At 44.2% G+C, this 25833-nt stretch overlaps 1 protein-coding gene across 1 annotated transcript; it reads left to right on the plus strand.

Annotated features, from left to right (window-relative positions):
* Positions 1-16906: 16906 nt before the first annotated feature.
* Positions 16907-18590, plus strand: LOC125552319 (small ribosomal subunit protein uS3m). The gene is given in 2 exon segments (XM_048715826.2): positions 16907-17818; positions 17821-18590. Coding segments are annotated over 2 exon segments (996 nt in total). The 3' UTR covers positions 17905-18590.
* Positions 18591-25833: the final 7243 nt, after the last annotated feature.

The raw sequence follows: 25833 nt of genomic DNA on the forward strand, positions 1-25833 counted from the left end.
ATGTAATGCTACCTCCCTACGGCGATTCATAACTAGAAGAACTCGTTGGCACAACCGGACCTTATTAAAGGCCTCGGCCGTCTGATCGACTGAAAGATCTTATCTTGGAGTTCTAGTATGGGTCGTCGGCCCTTTCTCCTCCTCAGTAGGTGCAAACCCTGGTTCTGTAAATGATTATAACTGCCTTGGAGCTAGATAAGCAAACCTTCTTCTGTTTGAGTATGATGGATGTTACACCCACTGCCAGATACAAGCAAAAGCTTTCCAGCTAAGCTAGGAGTCAGAACGAACTCATGAAGCTATCCTTCTTCTTGGATCTCAAGATTCAAATGGAATTTTATCACCCCGGATTTTGGCTTTAATTTCCACTTTATACTTGAGTTAAGCAAGGCACCAGCATGGGAGAGAAGATAGCCCCTCGGGATCGCTTACTAGCCGGCCTGCTTGATTTATTTATGAGGTATCCAGATGGCACTACACCGGTGAGGGAAAGGGAAGCTGATGAGAGGTAAGGGAAAAGTCCATTTAATGAATAGGTTCACTACAGACTGTACTATCTCTAGACCCCCTCTCTATACTCCCTCATAATATATGGATCCCCAGGATAATATTGATCCTCCAACAGCTGACATATCTTATCTAAACTCCCGGAAACCTGGGCATGGCTTTTTCGAACTTAGTTGATTTCGCAAGAAGCAACTTGAAAAGCACAAAGACTACATCTAAACAAACCTTACGTCTTCGTTCGGCTCATTCTTGCTTATCTCACCCTATTTCCTTACTTTAGCTTAGAAGTAGGCATATGGGAAGTTACACAAAGATGACTTATCGGTTGGCCTAAGCTTACTCGATTCCATTCTTTCCAATATCATATACGCCTAGTGAAATGCATCTATCTCCTCTCCTCCCCTTCTTTCTTTTTATCCATTTTATATACCTAGTCGAAGACTACTTCAGATTATAGGGCGGGCTTTTCTACCCATTGACCGGGACCGATCACTGTGTTTGACCGCTCTTGGTATTCAGACCTTGGACTTTTTCGCTAGGAGCTGATCCATTCTTTAAGAGCTCTATACATAAAGAGAAGGCGTATTCACTTAAAGGACTGTGAAATCTACCCTATGCCCCGAAAAGTCTAGGCACCTAAATAAAGTAAAGATGGGATCCCTGACCAATAGATTAAGCTATCCAATGAGTTAGGAACCTTTTTTCTTCCCCCTTCTCTTCTCCGCTTTGCTCGAGGGAATACGACGAGCACTCATCTCCAGCATTCAGGTGGTCCTATCATCTCTATTTCCTCCCGACATTTCCTTCTCTAGTCAGGGAAGCCATAATCAGTCAGTAAGAAGTATATCTATAGGGAGTTTCTAATAAGAGAACTGGATGTGCGAAACTTGTGTCAAGAGGGGTGTAGAAAGGAGAAAAAGCATAGTTCAAACTAGCCTCATCACAAAAAAAAGCCCATGATCAAATGTCTTCTTTGAGGTGGCACAAAGACGAAAGTAATTAGTTCAACAAGGCCGATGATAGAAGGGCTGGGCCTAATTAATTGTTCTGGTATAGAGATGAATGAGAGGATGGAGATAGCGCATTGAATGGTTTGAGGAAGTAGTTAAACAATGATAAAATTTTGCACAGATAATGCGGGATGAAAGTTCGATATGTTCCTAAAAATATGCTAATTTGAAAGGTAGGAATTTTTATGGTGACCTATGAAATATGAACTCGAAAATGCCAACCTCGAGAGGAGTAGGCGATCTCACTGCGTAATGCGAAAGTGCCCGTCTGGTCGAAGTAAGAAATAGCATTAGATACTGGTCAAACAGCAGACCCGAGCATATGGAGGACAAGTGGAAAGTGGATTCCAGGTTCGAGAGGTTCCTCCGTCTGCCTCGGCTCCAAGGCGGCTACCAAGCTCGTAAGCAAGCGGTCTGTTAATGATACTTAATGAAAAAGAGATCGGCTCTTGGATGATATATTTGGTTATAATAACACATTCCTTAGGTTAGAAACCGATTCAATCGACTACTTACTGAAATGAAATAAGAACCCTCTTTGGTAGAAGTTCTCATTGTGATTAGAATGACCAGCATGAAAGCAGTGATCTTCTAGGTCTGGCTCATAAATAGGCCTTGGCTCCGCGGCAAGTCCTTCTTAAGCATGTGATGGAGCTCAAAAACGGCGTTAGGCCGTGAGGGCAACTGATGACCATTCGGTCTATTGATAGGACAGTCACTACCGAAACCCCTTTCTATGTCCTTACGAAGATGGAATACGATCTTAAACTTAGACGAGTTGCTAACCGAAGGCAAAAACCAGGGATTTTTGGAGTATGTACCTCGATTTCCAACGGGAAATTCATATCTAATAGAGGACTAGATCGATGCTTTAATGCGAGGGCAGGGTATCTACTCGCTTTCTTGCCTTATCACGAGCTATTGAGAACGGATCTAAGGGCATCCCTACCTACAATCCTTCCTTGGTGCCCCATTCCTATCTTCTTTTCCAGCCATCAAACTTGTTCAATTCGTTTTCTTGAGATCTGTGGAATAGTGATATCATACTTGAATCCACATTCCCAGTATTTGAGGAAGAAGTAGAATCTTAGTCCTTTCGAATTTCTAAGTTGGGAATTTGATATCGACTAAATCAAGAAACTCGATTTCACTATGATATGACCACTGAACCCTTTGATGCAACATTTCTTGTTTCCAGAAGATCTCGGATGGTTTCTGAAGCTTCCATGATCTTGTAAAAGAAAGAAACCCTTTCTATAAGTCATGAAGACGTGGACCAAAAGACTAACAAACTGCACAATCTATTGATTGACTGAAAAACTCAAGCTGAGTAACTTGCTTGAATGATCGCTCCGGCTCTGGGTCGTCTGATCTTCGGGATGCAGAATAGGGGATCGCTTGCCAACCGTTAGTTAGGACCAGTGAAAACCCACGCTTGGTGAAGGCGAAGTTCAGTTTGGAGATCTAACAATTCCTTATGTCGTGTATCCTCGATTGATGCAGCCTCAGATGCTTCAATTGTAGATTTGAGTATTGAGCGAAAGGTTACACCACCTATAGGTTCTGTATTACAGGCCAATCCTACTCCACTAGTACCAATAGGCGGCATAGGGGAAAAAGCACAACACCTAGGAATAGGAATCAACAACACAAAAACTTTCTGAGAAATTACCCAGCAAGAAAACGTATGCGCGTGGGCGCAACGGATTTCGCTCCCGTGCGCTCATCCCTTGCTTGTTCTTTCGGACTAGCACTCTTTCCCTCTCTTTGAAGTAGATTTCTCAGCTCCACGAGTCAAACGAAATAAGGCGAAAGGCCCACTACTTCTTCATTCATGGCTTATTGATTTGATTGATCCCCCTTTCGTATTCATTCGACCTGAGGTGAGGTTGGAACAAGAGTTTTCATAAAAAGAATGGTTCTTTTATGCAATTATGAACGGGCAGGCCTCTTGTGGATTCCTCCAACTCTATGAATGAAGGGGGGAGTATGAGGAAGGCCGATTTTCTTTCTATATGAAGATGAAAAAAGGATCCGGGTCAAACATTTCTTACTTTTGTTGAGTATGACTGAATGAGGAAGAGCTCCTTATGTGGTATCACTTTACCACCATCTGAAATGCGCGAAACTCCGATTGGTGGAAGCCAGTCCATGAAGATTCTCCCTTCTCTTACGTGAAATTCCCCTCTTTCGGTAAGCATCCAGTATCTCAGCAAATGAACATTTCTCTAAGCTTATCCTGTAGCTTATACGTCGTTTGAAAGCTGCTCCAAGGATCCAACGAATAGCTAAGGTTTGTTGACGATCCCTGGCTACAATCCCAGGAACATCATAAATAGTACCTGCGACTCCTACTTTGACCACTTCGCATATTGGCTTTATATTATCTACGGCGTCAACCATAAGTTTTATTACATCGCGTTCAGTTCGAGCTAGGCGGTGAAAAGTTTTATAAACAATAGCACGAACTCTCGTTCTTTTACCATCGATCATGCGAAAGTTTACCAATTTCTTGATCAATTCTTTTTGCTCACCATCAAAGTCCCCCATATAGCTGAGAATTTCCGAGCAATTGGAAGCCGCTTTCGATGACGAGGCCGATAAATTGATATTACGCGATCGTTACTGTCCATCTTTTTCAGCTCTGCTCCCGAAAAGAGAAAGGAAAGGAGACTGATCTTGACGTCGGCGTTGGTTTTTCCAACGAAACGAATATTTTTAGAACGGAACTTCACACTCAACAATTAGAAACCTAACTAGATCAACAGCGCCATTCTCGAATGTTTGACATATCTTCCAAAACCAATCTTAAGGATAGGATCATTTAAATGATCGAGATCACGAATCACACCTTTCTGCTAAGCTCCGGCTAAAGCGATTGTAGCAGCACCGGCACCTATTGATTTAGCTCCTTCTAACATGTCGAGTCGCGACATGACATTGTTTCACGAACTTCCATGACAAAATGCTAGTTGCCTCGTAACGCATACACTGGAGCGTTTGTCCCATCGACGAAGGCCGCTATACGCGTTTTCTGAAGAGCAACATTCTCTTATAACCAAACATCGCAAAGACAGAAAGGAGTATCCTGAACGTAAGGCCAATGGCTAGCATACTTCGCTGAACACTCACGATATTCAGCTAAAGCTGGATGCATATTAGATTAGATTATATTCTATTATATCTTGCCTTGGTAGAGCGAAACTTTGAACCCAACACAAGCAACTCTCCCGGTTTAGCGATATTGATGGGTTCCAGCCTCATTCCACTAGCCCTAAAAGCATTCTAAATATATAAAAGAGGGGGAATGGATTCTACAAGAAAAGGCGGGCAAAGGTAGTTCAGGGGTCAATTCTTGGAGCATAGCTCATTTCTAAGTCCCCAACCCATCTCGTGCTCGTGCTGTACGCGATCGAATCTTGCGGCCGGATAGAGCAATGGAATCACCGAGTCGTATGAAAAGAGGGCTCTTCTTTTTAATCTTAACACAAAGGCTAGCTCCCCTGGGGGTTGTCATATTACAATCATTTGTATTACTTTCCTACCAATCCTGAACTAGCTATGACCCTTATAGCGAGCCTCGCTTTACCGTTTCAGATAGAAACATATGGCGCTCCTAAAGTCGATTGGATACTTTCTTTTTTATTGAATTAAGCTAAGCCGTGGACTTTCTCACGTGAAGAACTCCTTCTTATGAGCTCATGGACTTGATCAATGCTAGTTCAAGTTCACGTCATATTAGGAAATTAGTTCATTAATTCGTTTATTTGCCAACGAAGAAGCCTTGCGCTACTCGGAAAGTACTGACTAGAGGGGGGGCGTGTGGATCCACAGTCCTAGCCATTCTCACAACGGGATAATAAAGCGAACAAAGACCATGAGAAGAGATTACAACATCCAGAACGAAGCCTGTCAAGCCAACCTTCCCTCACTGCGAAAATGCAACATCCGGCGTACTCATTGGCTTTGACCTCAGATTCATTACTTGCTAGAGAAGTAGTTTACATAACGGTCACAGCTCCAATGCGATAATCTTGTTAATCAGCAAAGTAGCTAGCCTAAATAAGGAGTTTACAATCGCTTGACTATAAAGTAAAGAGCGGCTAATGGGAGATTGCTTGAGTAGGCTCAGTAAGGGATTACCCGCGGGCAGGGTGAAAGAGCTTTCATTAATAGTATGAACTGGTGGATCAGCAAGATAGCTAGAGCTCCTTAAAGGAAAGCAAAATCCAATTCTATATTATATCAAACTATAAAGCAAAGATGAGGAAGCTGCGCCTTTACTCGCTCGAATTAGAGGAAAAAGGGGATATGCAGCAGTAACAGCTTTTCTTTCAATAGTAAGCAGGAAATGCGAATAAGAGAAGGGTAGAAGAAGCGATCCGCGCATTTCCTTATTTCACAACGGATTTGACTCGTTAGAGAAATCATTTCTTAGGTATGCTACATTCTTTGAAGAAAGAGTAGGTTCTGCTATTTAAGACTTAGAGGAAGTGATTTCCGGGAACTAGCAGACCAAGCCAATCAACAAGGAAAGCCTGTCAAGCAAGGAAGCCACCAAGCAAACCTTTAATAAGCATCTCTAGCGCAGTCACTTCTCTATAGAAAGAAAAAACCTGCAGTCAAGACTAGTCACATTAGTGAAACAAGTGATTCGCTGACATTCAATTCAAATAGAAAGAGTAGTCACAGCTGCGACAAGTTGCTCTAAGAGGAAGGAGTTGACTTACTTTCAATTCCTAATACAGCAAGAGCGGATTTTTTTCATGTAGCATTTCTACCCCTATAGGATTTCCCATCTTAACCGAGAATGGGTGCCCACCTTGTACGTACCGAGAATGGGTGCAGCCCACCCCATCTAAAGTAGCCTGAAATTCGTTCCTCTACAATCCAGAGCAGTCCGAACATGTACCGCGATCTGGACGGACAAAGAATGCCGTACACTTGAGTGACCCCCTTTTCTGTGACCACCACCAAATTCAAAAGAAGAGGTGAGATCACCCTGAAAAAATCCTTTGTAGCTCTTAAAATATGGGCCAACCTCTCCATTAATATTGATACTCACTGCACCTCCTTCTACCACTTGTTTAATCCAACCTCTCCACTTCTCACTAAAGAAAACCCTTTTTAAGCAAAACCTCTTGTAGAAAATCCCAATTCACCCTGTCATATGCTTTTTCAAAGTCTAGCTTTAGTATGACCCCCTCTTGTTTAGTCCTCCTAAGCTCATGAAACACCTCATGGATAGTGACCACCCCATCTAAAATATTTCCGTTTTTCATAAATGCCGTCTGACTCTTACTCACCACCTTATCTGCAACTCTCTCAAGCCTATTTGTCAGTACTTTAGTCACAATTTTCTAACAAACATAATATAAACATATTGGCCGATATTGCTTGATAGTTGCAGCATCTTTCGTTTTAGGAATCAGAGTAACCACCCCATAATTAAGTCTTCTAAGTTGCAACTCCTCAGCATGCGGGCTATCAAGCATTCTTTTGACCATCTCTTTAACCATCTCCCAAAAATGTTTCTAAAAGATTACTGGTAAGCCATCTGGGCCAGGAGCTGTATTGGTTTTCATCTCTTTAACTACTAACTCTATTTCCTCCATAGTGAAAGGCTTAGTCAACTCTTCATTGTCTAGTTCTGATAGCATGTGCTCTGTTGACCAAGGGGCTTCCACCAAGAGATATGTCCCCCCTGTCCTCTGAACCAAATAGTCTCTTATAGTAACTAGAAATGTGTTCTTGCAACTCTTTCTCATCTTGTATAACATTTCCTTCATGTTCCAAAGAAGCAATATTACATTTTATGTGTCTTCCATTGGCAGCACTATGGAAGAATGAAGTATTTGCATCTCCCTCAAGTAACCACTGACAAACTGACTGACAATGTGGACTGCATGAGCAATGTCAGGCCGGGTCACAGTGAGGTACACAAGGCTGCCTACAAGATGACGATAGCGAGTGGTATCCCTCAAGAGGAGTACCATCACTAGGGCGCAATTGGAGATGGAGCTCCATGGGTGTAGCGGCAGTGTGTGTATCAGTAAGACCTGAGCGTGAGATCAAATCCTGAGTATAGCGATGCTGAGAGAGATAGTAACCATCATTAGTTTGATCAACCTCAATTCCCAGAAAATAACTGAGAGAAAATCAATCTGACATCTTGAATTGCTCACTCAACTTTTTCTTCACAAAAGCAATGTACTTCTGATCATCTCCAGTGATCAACATATCATCAACATAGAGAAGAAGCAAGGTACGACCGCGGTCAGATGTATGAGTGAAAAGTGCAGGGTCATGCTCACTAGAAGAGAAACCAGCAGCTTGAACCACAGAGCTGAACCGCTCAAACCAAGCACGAGGTGGTTGCTTTTTTCCCATAGAGGGCCTTTCGAAGGCGACAAACATGACCATCAGGAACTTCAATACCCAGAGGTGGCTGCATATAGAAAAAACTCATGTAGATCACCATGAAGGAAAGCATTTTTTACATCCATTTGAGAGATTTGCCAAGATCGAGCTGCAGCCACAGCAATCAGAGTACGAACAGAAATTGAAACAACGCAACCGTACTATCTATTTACGAGAATTTGATTGCTGACAACACGACAACATCACGCTTCTCTTTCTTATTCTTATTTATATAACTGTCACTTTACCGGGCCGGAAAAGTGACACCGTCACGTCTCAGGGTCGTATGCCTGGAACAAGAAGGGTCATCGTACAATTTCGGCGATTACAAAAAAGAAGGAGGCGAGCTCCCTATCCCTCTTTGTCTTTCCACTTCCCTCGTTCAGGAACAAACACTTCGCCAAATTCTTTTGAGTCCCGGCCCGGTTTTTCCCCACTAACCAATTACGTTACGACCACTGAACAAACTTGGTTGACGAACATGGTTTATGCGCCGCTAATCTAGCGGCTTGTCGAGCATTTGACAAACTCACACCATCCATTTCAAATGGGATTTGTCCCGTGGACACACGAGCAATCCAACCCGTCGGATTTCCTTTTCCTCTTCCCATTCGAACTTCTGCGGGTTTCCCCGTAATAGGAAGATCTGCGAGAACTCTTACCCATATCTTACAATTCCTTTGGAATTGTCCGCTCATAGCACGATGGAATTGTCCGATTGTAGCCCGACGTGCTGCTTCAATGGCTCGATATGAAAGACGACCAGCTCTACAACTTTTGGTGCCATATCTTCCAAAACCAAGTTGTGTACCATCCGGTTCGCGACCCCTACTACATCTGCATTTAAAATATTTACTATATTTCGTACGTTTCGGATATAGCACGTCCCTTCTTATTTTGACTATATGAGATCCGCACTTTGACACCTGAAATTCCGTTACGAGTAGATACTTCCGCAGGAGCATAATCGATTTTCTGGTTAAATACATTACAAGATGTTTTTCCATACTTTCCGCATTCAGTTCTAGCTATTTCCGCACCCCCTAATCGACCAGAACAACAAATACGTATCCCCTCCACCCCTTTTGGCATTATTAATGGAATATCCTTCACTATTTTACTAAAAATGGAACGAAATGAGATTGGATTGTTCCTCAGTTGAAAAGAGATGTCTTGAGCAATCAGAGAAGCACTTTGATAAACAGATTTGATCTTTACCGACTCAATTAAGGTATTAGTGTTTGTTCTATTAGACAAAAAAGATCGCATTTTTAGCACTTCGTTCAAATCAGAGTTGTACCCGTACGGAATTATCCTCTTTCTCAGTATGATCTCTATCATCATCTCTATTCCCTTTATCAATTTTCCTATCCTACCTAGGTCTATGAATTTCTCTATCAATTCCATTACCTTATCCTTACCCATGAGGTTCCTACATTTGATCCTAAATTGAGCTAGGAGTTGTTTCCGGGCATACTCAAAAAAAGGGTTATTATACACCCCAACCCCATCCCTTGGAAAAAAGAAGGTAGCACCGAAGAAAGGAAAGAGCGATATGGTGGTTTTTGTTGTTCCCGCGAAGCGAAGATCATTCGCTTGGCGAATGAAGTGGATCAACCTCTTTTTGGCTCGGGCCAAACACTTTTTATCGCTGGTAGAGCTTTCTAAAAAAAAAGCGATGCGAGAGCGTATTCTCTTATCTAAGCTTCCTCCCTTCGCTCCCCCCATCGTAGATGGTTCAGCCACACCCGGTGCCACGAAATGATTGAGAACTAGGACGGGGTCGAAATGCATTTTATTCTTAGTATTAAAAAAGTATTGCATGACCGAATAATTCAAGGAGGGGTGCACAGCGGGGAGGGTCCTTTTTAGTAGATGACTCGTCGGGCCGTCAGAGCGGGACTTCTTTGGTAAAAATAACTGGATTCTATTCCTTTTTAGTAAGGAGGCGGCATTTCCCATAAGGAAAGGTATGTCATTTACAACCCCGGCGTATTGAGGCCGCTTGAAGGCCCCGCTCACCCGAAGTGATTTATCCAAATTCTTCTTTCTCGATGGTGATCGGTCATGGTATCCATAACGTTGCATCTTTTTCGGCCAAATCCGGATTTCGTTTTGCTTCTCCCGGTCGATCGACTCGACTCTTTTCCCTGCCCCCTGGCCTCTCACTTCGTTTCATTCTTCCTCTGTACCCTCGCTTGAATGAAGACACCCGATCGGCCCGACTTTCCCAAATGTCGGCCACCAGCCCTTTTCCTGTAGTACGGGTCTTGATTTCTTGTCTTGTTTTCGTTTTAGTCGTGGTGATCGCCCGGGAAGAAAGAAATGAATGAATGTCCTTTTGGGAAAATGTAGAATAATACACCTACCGAGACGAAAGCCAAGGGCGAGTTTCGTAGGTGGACGTATCGAACTAAAATAAGATCTAAGATTGACATCTTGATACAATGATTTACCATAATAATAAATAGAGTCAATGGTGACAGAGCCGTGGGAAGAGCCGCTTCTTTTTTGCGGCGGGGGCTTCCATTCACCAGCGCAGACTACATACACGTGCTCTCTGAACCGTGCTAGATAGTCACCCATCACACGGCTCTCAAACCCAACCTGTGGTGGATCCCGGGGGACAAAGCAAAGTCAAAGCGCTTGATCCTTTGCCCCATACTTTGAGATCTTCCTCCCCGCCGATCAAGCAGCAACGCAGCTCGTGATAGGCTTAGCTTAAGCCGCTAACGTTCGGTTCGGATAAGTAAAGTCCCTTCGGTCGGTTCGCTCAGGTGGTCTTCCCTTATTTTCCCTAACGTTCAGAGTTGTTCTGGTTTGAGAAAGGAGCACCGCCAAGTCCACTAGGGGCGCCCTGAATGAATAAGAAATGGACAGCTGAGGTCAGGCTTGCATGAAAAAAGAAGATAATAAGTTAGATGTACACACCTGAGGTTGGTAAGAACTGAGGGACAATGCCCCCCTCACTGGGCCCATCAGCGAAAGCAACTGCTACTTAATCGTAGGTTTGCTTTCGTGCAAGGCCCCCGCTGCTGGAACAGGCGGTTGTCATTTTCAAGTAAACGCCCCTCCCCCTTTCTTTGCCCGCCGGCCGCCTAGCTCGTTATTCTTTGAGATCTGGATAGAGTCTCGCTTCGGGGCGGGGGAAGCATGGATTCGATAGATCTATCGAATCCATGTTGCAAGCAGCAAGCGTAGGCTAAAAAGGCAATAGTCTAACGTTGGGGTAGGGCGCGCCAAAACAACCGGGGGCCCCGGAGGGGTCAGTACAAAAGTACTATATTCTTTCCACTTACTTTCATTGGCTAGCTGCCTTTTGTAGCGCGCGTACTCTGATCCTCTTCTACGAATCTACAACTCTCTTTACTGAGCGAGACTTCATCTATATCCCTAAAAGTGGATTTGGATTCCCATTTATTCTTTGAATGACAGCTTCAACTAGGCTCCACCTTAGAGAGGATTTTCGGTTTGAATCAAGATAGGGTCAGGGGCGCGTCGGAACGGTAGCTGCTTAGTCTCATCCGAGAGTCCAATCTCTTTGTACTGTGCTTGCTTTTGTGTCTTTGAATAAAAAAGAAAGAAGGGGGTCGATTTAGGCTCCTTCCCTTCCACTACATAGCTGCGCTATCAGGTACTACGAGCCCTCTGCCCCACGCATCTAACCAGCTCGCGTGGTTCACCGGTTCCACCGAAAACTCTCATTTGTTGAAGCGGAGCATAGTGTGGCGTCGAGCGAGAAAGGTCTCTTTTTTGGTTTATTCACTGATCTGAAATGAAACTTAGCACTTGTTTTTTTATTGATTCCTGGGGCTAGGCGTTCGCAGAATCAGTCTATCCGAACCGCAGACGCACTTTTCAGATCAGTGACGGCCTCTCCAGCAGAGCTGGGCGCCGGGGCCCTGGATGCGCTAGCGATCGGCACATTAGGGGAGTACTTGCCCGGGTTTCTCGGCCTGGTATCCTTATCCTCGCGTTCATGATATCTACATTCAACTGTGCCCCGGAGACACGGTCGAAGCACGCCCGCCCCGTGTGCGTCTTTCACGACATGCTCTGGTCCCGGGTTTCTTCCTGTGGTCTTCTAGCGTTAGAAGAAGTCGTGTCCGTCCCGGACATCTGCAACGTCCTCTCACGCCTTTTTTGGGGGGACAAACAAAGATCAGGAAAAGACGGACCGAACCCATTCGGTGACTTTCGCGGTCGCCCTCACTGAACCGACTTGGATCTGAACTACGATTCAGATCAAGTCTTACCGAAATTGGATTTCCTTTTCGTGCCATATGTCGCTTATACTTTACTTTTTCCCCTTTCCGCCCTTTCCTCTATTTGTTCGATAGGGTCTTCGTTTTATTCGAATTCTAAACCCATTGTCGTCCACAGTTTCCTTGTCGACGCGAAGGGGCCAGCAGCCCCCAAACCAAAGTCTGAGATCAGAACTCATACCGCGGTTGTGGCTTGAAGGCCGCATGCAAGTTCTTCAATATTTAGAGAGTATGTGTTAGTACGAGATCGCGCTATCAACTTATTTCATCTTTCTCGATGATTAGGACAAAATTGTATCCCTTAGGAACCGTACATGCACCTTTGTTTGGATGCCGATCGAACATTGTTACAATACGAAATACTTGAAGGCCACACGCAATTGACTCACCTACATTTTATGCTCCCACCCTTTTGTAGAAAAAGCCTCTGCCTCTGGGGAAGTGCTCACATCAACTCCAATTTGGATGGAGCTTCTCGATGGGTTAGAGCGTTTGCGAACCAAAAAGGGGAAAAACCCATCCTCCAAAGTAGTGAAGTGAGCCAGTACAATAAGACAATAGGTCTCATGGGCCAAGCCTGCTATCAGGCAGTGAGTGGGAATCAATCCTGAAAGAGAGAAGGTCTAGTGCTCTCAGAAAATATTTGATTCGCCGAAAAATTGGCTTTATCAGACCAATCCATGTTCAGAAGCCTTCCATCAAAAGTCAGTGGTCTAGGCCGCTTTCCTTGACTTTGAGTTGGATCTCATTCTTCTTCCCGGCACAAAAAGAGGGTAGACTTCATCCGAGACACATGGGTTCTTTTGCTTCCTTCAAAGAACTCGTCTTTGAGCCTCTAAAAAGAAGGGCATAGTATCCCAGCCACCTAGACCACCTAAAAGGAAGGAATTGGTCTTTAGCTTTGAGTGATCCAATCATTGGTGAATGGGTTCAGTAAGGTAGAAGGAAAGGGCCCCTCCCGACCTGGGAAATTCACAGCAGGAAAGACTGGCGCCGATCAGCGAAAGCGAACCCTTCAGTACATCGCGTTCAGCCCTCCCTCAAAATCCCATTTGTTTTATTGAGGAATCACTCTTGATCCTCTAAAGGCTCTTCTCCGTCTATAACTCAAAGTCCATCTGTCTCTCGTGGAAGCGCTTTAGAGTGCCTAGAAGATCCAGCAAACGGGGGTGCCAATGCTGTCCCAAGACCAGATCACGGTAGGTAGCTGCTTTAAAGAGGTTGGGAGACAGACTGGTGAACAATCTTCTTCTTGTTTTCTCCGACCTAGAGCACTCTTTTTTTCAATCGTACGAAGAAACTCCGTGAAAAACCCAGCTATCACTCCTATGAGACGGCTAACTCCCAACTCCCGATACATTCTTTAGAGTCGACCAAAGGACTCGTTGGTTTGGACATAGTTTCTTTGTTCCTGCGTTTCTGTTTTGCTCTCCCCCTTTTTTCACTTAGTTTAGTTGGAATGGAAAGAGAACTTCCTTCAGTTTTTCTTTTTTTTTTGTTGCCTGGTTCGGTCTTGGAACCAGGCAACAAAAAAAAAAGAAAAACTGAAGGAAGTTCTCTTTCCATTCCAACTAAACTAAGTGAAAAAAGGGGGAGAGCAAAACAGAAACACAGGAACAAAGAAACTATGTCCAAACCAACGAGTCCTTTGGTCGACTCTAAAGAATGTATCGGGAGTTGGGAGTTAGCCGTCTCATAGGAGTGATAGCTGGGTTTTTCACGGAGTTTCTTCGTACGATTGAAAAAAAGAGTGCTCTAGGTCGGAGAAAACAAGAAGAAGATTGTTCACCAGTCTGTCTCCCAACCTCTTTAAAGCAGCTACCTACCGTGATCTGGTCTTGGGACAGCATTGGCACCCCCGTTTGCTGGATCTTCTAGGCACTCTAAAGCGCTTCCACGAGAGACAGATGGACTTTGAGTTATAGACGGAGAAGAGCCTTTAGAGGATCAAGAGTGATTCCTCAATAAAACAAATGGGATTTTGAGGGAGGGCTGAACGCGATGTACTGAAGGGTTCGCTTTCGCTGATCGGCGCCAGTCTTTCCTGCTGTGAATTTCCCAGGTCGAGAGGGGCCCTTTCCTTCTACCTTACTGAACCCATTCACCAATGATTGGATCACTCAAAGCTAAAGACCAATTCCTTCCTTTTAGGTGGTCTAGGTGGCTGGGATACTATGCCCTTCTTTTTAGAGGCTCAAAGACGAGTTCTTTGAAGGAAGCAAAAGAACCCATGTGTCTCGGATGAAGTCTACCCTCTTTTTGTGCCGGGAAGAAGAATGAGATCCAACTCAAAGTCAAGGAAAGCGGCCTAGACCACTGACTTTTGATGGAAGGCTTCTGAACATGGATTGGTCTGATAAAGCCAATTTTTCGGCGAATCAAATATTTTCTGAGAGCACTAGACCTTCTCTCTTTCAGGATTGATTCCCACTCACTGCCTGATAGCAGGCTTGGCCCATGAGACCTATTGTCTTATTGTACTGGCTCACTTCACTACTTTGGAGGATGGGTTTTTCCCCTTTTTGGTTCGCAAACGCTCTAACCCATCGAGAAGCTCCATCCAAATTGGAGTTGATGTGAGCACTTCCCCAGAGGCAGAGGCTTTTTCTACAAAAGGGTGGGAGCATAAAATGTAGGTGAGTCAATTGCGTGTGGCCTTCAAGTATTTCGTATTGTAACAATGTTCGATCGGCATCCAAACAAAGGTGCATGTATGGTTCCTAAGGGATACAATTTTGTCCTAATCATCGAGAAAGATGAAATAAGTTGATAGCGCGATCTCGTACTAACACATACTCTCTAAATATTGAAGAACTTGCATGCGGCCTTCAAGCCACAACTGCGGTATGAGTTCTGATCTCAGACTTTGGTTTGGGGGCTGCTGGCCCCTTCGCGTCGACAAGGAAACTGTGGACGACAATGGGTTTAGAATTCGAATAAAACGAAGACCCTATCGAACAAATAGAGGAAAGGGCGGAAAGGGGAAAAAGTAAAGTATAAGCGACATATGGCACGAAAAGGAAATCCAATTTCGGTAAGACTTGATCTGAATCGTAGTTCAGATCCAAGTCGGTTCAGTGAGGGCGACCGCGAAAGTCACCGAATGGGTTCGGTCCGTCTTTTCCTGATCTTTGTTTGTCCCCCCAAAAAAGGCGTGAGAGGACGTTGCAGATGTCCGGGACGGACACGACTTCTTCTAACGCTAGAAGACCACAGGAAGAAACCCGGGACCAGAGCATGTCGTGAAAGACGCACACGGGGCGGGCGTGCTTCGACCGTGTCTCCGGGGCACAGTTGAATGTAGATATCATGAACGCGAGGATAAGGATACCAGGCCGAGAAACCCGGGCAATTACTCCCCTAATGTGCCGATCGCTAGCGCATCCAGGGCCCCGGCGCCCAGCTCTGCTGGAGAGGCCGTCACTGATCTGAAAAGTGCGTCTGCGGTTCGGATAGACTGATTCTGCGAACGCCTAGCCCCAGGAATCAATAAAAAAACAAGTGCTAAGTTTCATTTCAGATCAGTGAATAAACCAAAAAAGAGACCTTTCTCGCTCGACGCCACACTATGCTCCGCTTCAACAAATGAGAGTTTTCGGTGGAACCGGTGAACCACGCGAGCTGGTTAGATGCGTGGGGCAGAGGGCTCGTAGTACCTGATAGCGTAGCTATGCAGTGGAAGGGAAGGAGCCTAAATCGACCCCCTTCTTTCTTTTTTATTCAAAGACACAAAAGCAAGCGCAGTACAAAGAGATTGGACTCTCGGATGAGACTAAGCAGCTACCGTTCCGACGCGCCCCTGACCCTATCTTGATTCAAACCGAAAACCCTCTCTAAGGTGGAGCCTAGTTGAAGCTGTCATTCAAAGAATAAATGGGAATCCAAATCCACTTTTAGGGATATAGATGAAGTCTCGCTCAGTAAAGAGAGTTGTAGATTCGTAGAAGAGGATCAGAGTACGCGCGCTACAAAAGGCAGCTAGCCAATGAAAGTAAGTGGAAAGAATATAGTACTTTTGTACTGACCCCTCCGGGGCCCCCGGTTGTTTTGGCGCGCCCTACCCCAACGTTAGACTATTGCCTTTTTAGCCTACGCTTGCTGCTTGCAGCATGGATTCGATAGATCTATCGAATCCATGCTTCCCCCGCCCCGAAGCGAGACTCTATCCAGATCTCAAAGAATAACGAGCTAGGCGGCCGGCGGGCAAAGAAAGGGGGCGGGGCGTTTACTTGAAAATGACAACCGCCTGTTCCAGCAGCGGGGGCCTTGCACGAAAGCAAACCTACGATTAAGTAGCAGTTGCTTTCGCTGATGGGCCCAGTGAGGGGGGCATTGTCCCTCAGTTCTTACCAACCTCAGGTGTGTACATCTAACTTATTATCTTCTTTTTTCATGCAAGCCTGACCTCAGCTGTCCATTTCTTATTCATTCAGGGCGCCCCTAGTGGACTTGGCGGTGCTCCTTTCTCAAACCAGAACAACTCTGAACGTTAGGGAAAATAAGGGAAGACCACCTGAGCGAACCGACCGAAGGGACTTTACTTATCCGAACCGAACGTTAGCGGCTTAAGCTAAGCCTATCACGAGCTGCGTTGCTGCTTGATCGGCGGGGAGGAAGATCTCAAAGTATGGGGCAAAGGATCAAGCGCTTTGACTTTGCTTTGTCCCCCGGGATCCACCACAGGTTGGGTTTGAGAGCCGTGTGATGGGTGACTATCTAGCACGGTTCAGAGAGCACGTGTATGTAGTCTGCGCTGGTGAATGGAAGCCCCCGCCGCAAAAAAGAAGCGGCTCTTCCCACGGCTCTGTCACCATTGACTCTATTTATTATTATGGTAAATCATTGTATCAAGATGTCAATCTTAGATCTTATTTTAGTTCGATACGTCCACCTACGAAACTCGCCCTTGGCTTTCGTCTCGGTAGGTGTATTATTCTACATTTTCCCAAAAGGACATTCATTCATTTCTTTCTTCCCGGGCGATCACCACGACTAAAACGAAAACAAGACAAGAAATCAAGACCCGTACTACAGGAAAAGGGCTGGTGGCCGACATTTGGGAAAGTCGGGCCGATCGGGTGTCTTCATTCAAGCGAGGGTACAGAGGAAGAATGAAACGAAGTGAGAGGCCAGGGGGCAGGGAAAAGAGTCGAGTCGATCGACCGGGAGAAGCAAAACGAAATCCGGATTTGGCCGAAAAAGATGCAACGTTATGGATACCATGACCGATCACCATCGAGAAAGAAGAATTTGGATAAATCACTTCGGGTGAGCGGGGCCTTCAAGCGGCCTCAATACGCCGGGGTTGTAAATGACATACCTTTCCTTATGGGAAATGCCGCCTCCTTACTAAAAAGGAATAGAATCCAGTTATTTTTACCAAAGAAGTCCCGCTCTGACGGCCCGACGAGTCATCTACTAAAAAGGACCCTCCCCGCTGTGCGCCCCTCCTTGAATTATTCGGTCATGCAATACTTTTTTAATACTAAGAATAAAATGCATTTCGACCCCGTCCTAGTTCTCAATCATTTCGTGGCACCGGGTGTGGCTGAACCATCTACGATGGGGGGAGCGAAGGGAGGAAGCTTAGATAAGAGAATACGCTCTCGCATCGCTTTTTTTTTAGAAAGCTCTACCAGCGATAAAAAGTGTTTGGCCCGAGCCAAAAAGAGGTTGATCCACTTCATTCACCAAGCGAATGATCTTCGCTTCGCGGGAACAACAAAAACCACCATATCGCTCTTTCCTTTCTTCGGTGCTACCTTCTTTTTTCCAAGGGATGGGGTTGGGGTGTATAATAACCCTTTTTTTGAGTATGCCCGGAAACAACTCCTAGCTCAATTTAGGATCAAATGTAGGAACCTCATGGGTAAGGATAAGGTAATGGAATTGATAGAGAAATTCATAGACCTAGGTAGGATAGGAAAATTGATAAAGGGAATAGAGATGATGATAGAGATCATACTGAGAAAGAGGATAATTCCGTACGGGTACAACTCTGATTTGAACGAAGTGCTAAAAATGCGATCTTTTTTGTCTAATAGAACAAACACTAATACCTTAATTGAGTCGGTAAAGATCAAATCTGTTTATCAAAGTGCTTCTCTGATTGCTCAAGACATCTCTTTTCAACTGAGGAACAATCCAATCTCATTTCGTTCCATTTTTAGTAAAATAGTGAAGGATATTCCATTAATAATGCCAAAAGGGGTGGAGGGGATACGTATTTGTTGTTCTGGTCGATTAGGGGGTGCGGAAATAGCTAGAACTGAATGCGGAAAGTATGGAAAAACATCTTGTAATGTATTTAACCAGAAAATCGATTATGCTCCTGCGGAAGTATCTACTCGTAACGGAATTTCAGGTGTCAAAGTGCGGATCTCATATAGTCAAAATAAGAAGGGACGTGCTATATCCGAAACGTACGAAATATAGTAAATATTTTAAATGCAGATGTAGTAGGGGTCGCGAACCGGATGGTACACAACTTGGTTTTGGAAGATATGGCACCAAAAGTTGTAGAGCTGGTCGTCTTTCATATCGAGCCATTGAAGCAGCGCGTCGGGCTACAATCGGACAATTCCATCGTGCTATGAGCGGACAATTCCGAAGAAATTGTAAGATATGGGTAAGAGTTCTCGCAGATCTTCCTATTACGGGGAAACCCGCAGAAGTTCGAATGGGAAGAGGAAAAGGAAATCCGACGGGTTGGATTGCTCGTGTGTCCACGGGACAAATCCCATTTGAAATGGATGGTGTGAGTTTGTCAAATGCTCGACAAGCCGCTAGATTAGCGGCGCATAAACCATGTTCGTCAACCAAGTTTGTTCAGTGGTCGTAACGTAATTGGTTAGTGGGGAAAAACCGGGCCGGGACTCAAAAGAATTTGGCGAAGTGTTTGTTCCTGAACGAGGGAAGTGGAAAGACAAAGAGGGATAGGGAGCTCGCCTCCTTCTTTTTTGTAATCGCCGAAATTGTACGATGACCCTTCTTGTTCCAGGCATACGACCCTGAGACGTGACGGTGTCACTTTTCCGGCCCGGTAAAGTGACAGTTATATAAATAAGAATAAGAAAGAGAAGCGTGATGTTGTCGTGTTGTCAGCAATCAAATTCTCGTAAATAGATAGTACGGTTGCGTTGTTTCAATTTCTGTTTGTACTCTGATTGCTGTGGCTGCAGCTCGATCTTGGCAAATCTCTCAAATGGATGTAAAAAATGCTTTCCTTCATGGTGATCTACATGAGTTTTTTCTATATGCAGCCACCTCTGGGTATTGAAGTTCCTGATGGTCATGTTTGTCGCCTTCGAAAGGCCCTCTATGGGAAAAAAGCAACCACCTCGTGCTTGGTTTGAGCGGTTCAGCTCTGTGGTTCAAGCTGCTGGTTTCTCTTCTAGTGAGCATGACCCTGCACTTTTCACTCATACATCTGACCGCGGTCGTACCTTGCTTCTTCTCTATGTTGATGATATGTTGATCACTGGAGATGATCAGAAGTACATTGCTTTTGTGAAGAAAAAGTTGAGTGAGCAATTCAAGATGTCAGATTGATTTTCTCTCAGTTATTTTCTGGGAATTGAGGTTGATCAAACTAATGATGGTTACTATCTCTCTCAGCATCGCTATACTCAGGATTTGATCTCACGCTCAGGTCTTACTGATACACACACTGCCGCTACACCCATGGAGCTCCATCTCCAATTGCGCCCTAGTGATGGTACTCCTCTTGAGGGATACCACTCGCTATCGTCATCTTGTAGGCAGCCTTGTGTACCTCACTGTGACCCGGCCTGACATTGCTCATGCAGTCCACATTGTCAGTCAGTTTGTCAGTGGTTACTTGAGGGAGATGCAAATACTTCATTCTTCCATAGTGCTGCCAATGGAAGACACATAAAATGTAATATTGCTTCTTTGGAACATGAAGGAAATGTTATACAAGATGAGAAAGAGTTGCAAGAACACATTTCTAGTTACTATAAGAGACTATTTGGTTCAGAGGACAGGGGGGACATATCTCTTGGTGGAAGCCCCTTGGTCAACAGAGCACATGCTATCAGAACTAGACAATGAAGAGTTGACTAAGCCTTTCACTATGGAGGAAATAGAGTTAGTAGTTAAAGAGATGAAAACCAATACAGCTCCTGGCCCAGATGGCTTACCAGTAATCTTTTAGAAACATTTTTGGGAGATGGTTAAAGAGATGGTCAAAAGAATGCTTGATAGCCCGCATGCTGAGGAGTTGCAACTTAGAAGACTTAATTATGGGGTGGTTACTCTGATTCCTAAAACGAAAGATGCTGCAACTATCAAGCAATATCGGCCAATATGTTTATATTATGTTTGTTAGAAAATTGTGACTAAAGTACTGACAAATAGGCTTGAGAGAGTTGCAGATAAGGTGGTGAGTAAGAGTCAGACGGCATTTATGAAAAACGGAAATATTTTAGATGGGGTGGTCACTATCCATGAGGTGTTTCATGAGCTTAGGAGGACTAAACAAGAGGGGGTCATACTAAAGCTAGACTTTGAAAAAGCATATGACAGGGTGAATTGGGATTTTCTACAAGAGGTTTTGCTTAAAAAGGGTTTTCTTTAGTGAGAAGTGGAGAGGTTGGATTAAACAAGTGGTAGAAGGAGGTGCAGTGAGTATCAATATTAATGGAGAGGTTGGCCCATATTTTAAGAGCTACAAAGGATTTTTTCAGGGTGATCTCACCTCTTCTTTTGAATTTGGTGGTGGTCACAGAAAAGGGGGTCACTCAAGTGTACGGCATTCTTTGTCCGTCCAGATCGCGGTACATGTTCGGACTGCTCTGGATTGTAGAGGAACGAATTTCAGGCTACTTTAGATGGGGTGGGCTGCACCCATTCTCGGTACGTACAAGGTGGGCACCCATTCTCGGTTAAGATGGGAAATCCTATAGGGGTAGAAATGCTACATGAAAAAAATCCGCTCTTGCTGTATTAGGAATTGAAAGTAAGTCAACTCCTTCCTCTTAGAGCAACTTGTCGCAGCTGTGACTACTCTTTCTATTTGAATTGAATGTCAGCGAATCACTTGTTTCACTAATGTGACTAGTCTTGACTGCAGGTTTTTTCTTTCTATAGAGAAGTGACTGCGCTAGAGATGCTTATTAAAGGTTTGCTTGGTGGCTTCCTTGCTTGACAGGCTTTCCTTGTTGATTGGCTTGGTCTGCTAGTTCCCGGAAATCACTTCCTCTAAGTCTTAAATAGCAGAACCTACTCTTTCTTCAAAGAATGTAGCATACCTAAGAAATGATTTCTCTAACGAGTCAAATCCGTTGTGAAATAAGGAAATGCGCGGATCGCTTCTTCTACCCTTCTCTTATTCGCATTTCCTGCTTACTATTGAAAGAAAAGCTGTTACTGCTGCATATCCCCTTTTTCCTCTAATTCGAGCGAGTAAAGGCGCAGCTTCCTCATCTTTGCTTTATAGTTTGATATAATATAGAATTGGATTTTGCTTTCCTTTAAGGAGCTCTAGCTATCTTGCTGATCCACCAGTTCATACTATTAATGAAAGCTCTTTCACCCTGCCCGCGGGTAATCCCTTACTGAGCCTACTCAAGCAATCTCCCATTAGCCGCTCTTTACTTTATAGTCAAGCGATTGTAAACTCCTTATTTAGGCTAGCTACTTTGCTGATTAACAAGATTATCGCATTGGAGCTGTGACAGTTATGTAAACTACTTCTCTAGCAAGTAATGAATCTGAGGTCAAAGCCAATGAGTACGCCGGATGTTGCATTTTCGCAGTGAGGGAAGGTTGGCTTGACAGGCTTCGTTCTGGATGTTGTAATCTCTTCTCATGGTCTTTGTTCGCTTTATTATCCCGTTGTGAGAATGGCTAGGACTGTGGATCCACACGCCCCCCCTCTAGTCAGTACTTTCCGAGTAGCGCAAGGCTTCTTCGTTGGCAAATAAACGAATTAATGAACTAATTTCCTAATATGACGTGAACTTGAACTAGCATTGATCAAGTCCATGAGCTCATAAGAAGGAGTTCTTCACGTGAGAAAGTCCACGGCTTAGCTTAATTCAATAAAAAAGAAAGTATCCAATCGACTTTAGGAGCGCCATATGTTTCTATCTGAAACGGTAAAGCGAGGCTCGCTATAAGGGTCATAGCTAGTTCAGGATTGGTAGGAAAGTAATACAAATGATTGTAATATGACAACCCCCAGGGGAGCTAGCCTTTGTGTTAAGATTAAAAAGAAGAGCCCTCTTTTCATACGACTCGGTGATTCCATTGCTCTATCCGGCCGCAAGATTCGATCGCGTACAGCACGAGCACGAGATGGGTTGGGGACTTAGAAATGAGCTATGCTCCAAGAATTGACCCCTGAACTACCTTTGCCCGCCTTTTCTTGTAGAATCCATTCCCCCTCTTTTATATATTTAGAATGCTTTTAGGGCTAGTGGAATGAGGCTGGAACCCATCAATATCGCTAAACCGGGAGAGTTGCTTGTGTTGGGTTCAAAGTTTCGCTCTACCAAGGCAAGATATAATAGAATATAATCTAATCTAATATGCATCCAGCTTTAGCTGAATATCGTGAGTGTTCAGCGAAGTATGCTAGCCATTGGCCTTACGTTCAGGATACTCCTTTCTGTCTTTGCGATGTTTGGTTATAAGAGAATGTTGCTCTTCAGAAAACGCGTATAGCGGCCTTCGTCGATGGGACAAACGCTCCAGTGTATGCGTTACGAGGCAACTAGCATTTTGTCATGGAAGTTCGTGAAACAATGTCATGTCGCGACTCGACATGTTAGAAGGAGCTAAATCAATAGGTGCCGGTGCTGCTACAATCGCTTTAGCCGGAGCTTAGCAGAAAGGTGTGATTCGTGATCTCGATCATTTAAATGATCCTATCCTTAAGATTGGTTTTGGAAGATATGTCAAACATTCGAGAATGGCGCTGTTGATCTAGTTAGGTTTCTAATTGTTGAGTGTGAAGTTCCGTTCTAAAAATATTCGTTTCGTTGGAAAAACCAACGCCGACGTCAAGATCAGTCTCCTTTCCTTTCTCTTTTCGGGAGCAGAGCTGAAAAAGATGGACAGTAACGATCGCGTAATATCAATTTATCGGCCTCGTCATCGAAAGCGGCTTCCAATTGCTCGGAAATTCTCAGCTATATGGGGGACTTTGATGGTGAGCAAAAAGAATTGATCAAGAAATTGGTAAACTTTCGCATGATCGATGGTAAAAGAACGAGAGTTCGTGCTATTGTTTATAAAACTTTTCACCGCCTAGCTCGAACTGAACGCGATGTAATAAAACTTATGGTTGACGCCATAGATAATATAAAGCCAATATGCGAAGTGGTCAAAGTAGGAGTCGCAGGTACTATTTATGATGTTCCTGGGATTGTAGCCAGGGATCGTCAACAAACCTTAGCTATTCGTTGGATCCTTGGAGCAGCTTTCAAACGACGTATAAGCTACAGGATAAGCTTAGAGAAATGTTCATTTGCTGAGATACTGGATGCTTACCGAAAGAGGGGAATTTCACGTAAGAGAAGGGAGAATCTTCATGGACTGGCTTCCACCAATCGGAGTTTCGCGCATTTCAGATGGTGGTAAAGTGATACCACATAAGGAGCTCTTCCTCATTCAGTCATACTCAACAAAAGTAAGAAATGTTTGACCCGGATCCTTTTTTCATCTTCATATAGAAAGAAAATCGGCCTTCCTCATACTCCCCCCTTCATTCATAGAGTTGGAGGAATCCACAAGAGGCCTGCCCGTTCATAATTGCATAAAAGAACCATTCTTTTTATGAAAACTCTTGTTCCAACCTCACCTCAGGTCGAATGAATACGAAAGGGGGATCAATCAAATCAATAAGCCATGAATGAAGAAGTAGTGGGCCTTTCGCCTTATTTCGTTTGACTCGTGGAGCTGAGAAATCTACTTCAAAGAGAGGGAAAGAGTGCTAGTCCGAAAGAACAAGCAAGGGATGAGCGCACGGGAGCGAAATCCGTTGCGCCCACGCGCATACGTTTTCTTGCTGGGTAATTTCTCAGAAAGTTTTTGTGTTGTTGATTCCTATTCCTAGGTGTTGTGCTTTTTCCCCTATGCCGCCTATTGGTACTAGTGGAGTAGGATTGGCCTGTAATACAGAACCTATAGGTGGTGTAACCTTTCGCTCAATACTCAAATCTACAATTGAAGCATCTGAGGCTGCATCAATCGAGGATACACGACATAAGGAATTGTTAGATCTCCAAACTGAACTTCGCCTTCACCAAGCGTGGGTTTTCACTGGTCCTAACTAACGGTTGGCAAGCGATCCCCTATTCTGCATCCCGAAGATCAGACGGCCCAGAGCCGGAGCGATCATTCAAGCAAGTTACTCAGCTTGAGTTTTTCAGTCAATCAATAGATTGTGCAGTTTCTTAGTCTTTTGGTCCACGTCTTCATGACTTATAGAAAGGGTTTCTTTCTTTTACAAGATCATGGAAGCTTCAGAAACCATCCGAGATCTTCTGGAAACAAGAAATGTTGCATCAAAGGGTTCAGTGGTCATATCATAGTGAAATTGAGTTTCTTGATTTAGTTGATATCAAATTCCCAACTTAGAAATTCGAAAGGACTAAGATTCTACTTCTTCCTCAAATACTGGGAATGTGGATTCAAGTATGATATCACTATTCCACAGATCTCAAGAAAACGAATTGAACAAGTTTGATGGCTGGAAAAGAAGATAGGAATGGGGCACCAAGGAAGGATTGTAGGTAGGGATGCCCTTAGATCCGTTCTCAATAGCTCGTGATAAGGCAAGAAAGCGAGTAGATACCCTGCCCTCGCATTAAAGCATCGATCTAGTCCTCTATTAGATATGAATTTCCCGTTGGAAATCGAGGTACATACTCCAAAAATCCCTGGTTTTTGCCTTCGGTTAGCAACTCGTCTAAGTTTAAGATCGTATTCCATCTTCGTAAGGACATAGAAAGGGGTTTCGGTAGTGACTGTCCTATCAATAGACCGAATGGTCATCAGTTGCCCTCACGGCCTAACGCCGTTTTTGAGCTCCATCACATGCTTAAGAAGGACTTGCCGCGGAGCCAAGGCCTATTTATGAGCCAGACCTAGAAGATCACTGCTTTCGTGCTGGTCATTCTAATCACAATGAGAACTTCTACCAAAGAGGGTTCTTATTTCATTTCAATAAGTAGTCGATTGAATCGGTTTCTAACCTAAGGAATGTGTTATTATAACCAAATATATCATCCAAGAGCCGATCTCTTTTTCATTAAGTATCATTAACAGACCGCTTGCTTACGAGCTTGGTAGCCGCCTTGGAGCCGAGGCAGACGGAGGAACCTCTCGAACCTGGAATCCACTTTCCACTTGTCCTCCATATGCTCGGGTCTGCTGTTTGACCAGTATCTAATGCTATTTCTTACTTCGACCAGACGGGCACTTTCGCATTACGCAGTGAGATCGCCTACTCCTCTCGAGGTTGGCATTTTCGAGTTCATATTTCATAGGTCACCATAAAAATTCCTACCTTTCAAATTAGCATATTTTTAGGAACATATCGAACTTTCATCCCGCATTATCTGTGCAAAATTTTATCATTGTTTAACTACTTCCTCAAACCA

The sequence above is a fragment of the Triticum urartu genome, chromosome 7A (genome assembly GCF_056163025.1).
Source record: "Triticum urartu cultivar PI428250 chromosome 7A, HENAU_Tu73, whole genome shotgun sequence".
Lineage (NCBI taxonomy): Eukaryota > Viridiplantae > Streptophyta > Magnoliopsida > Poales > Poaceae > Triticum > Triticum urartu.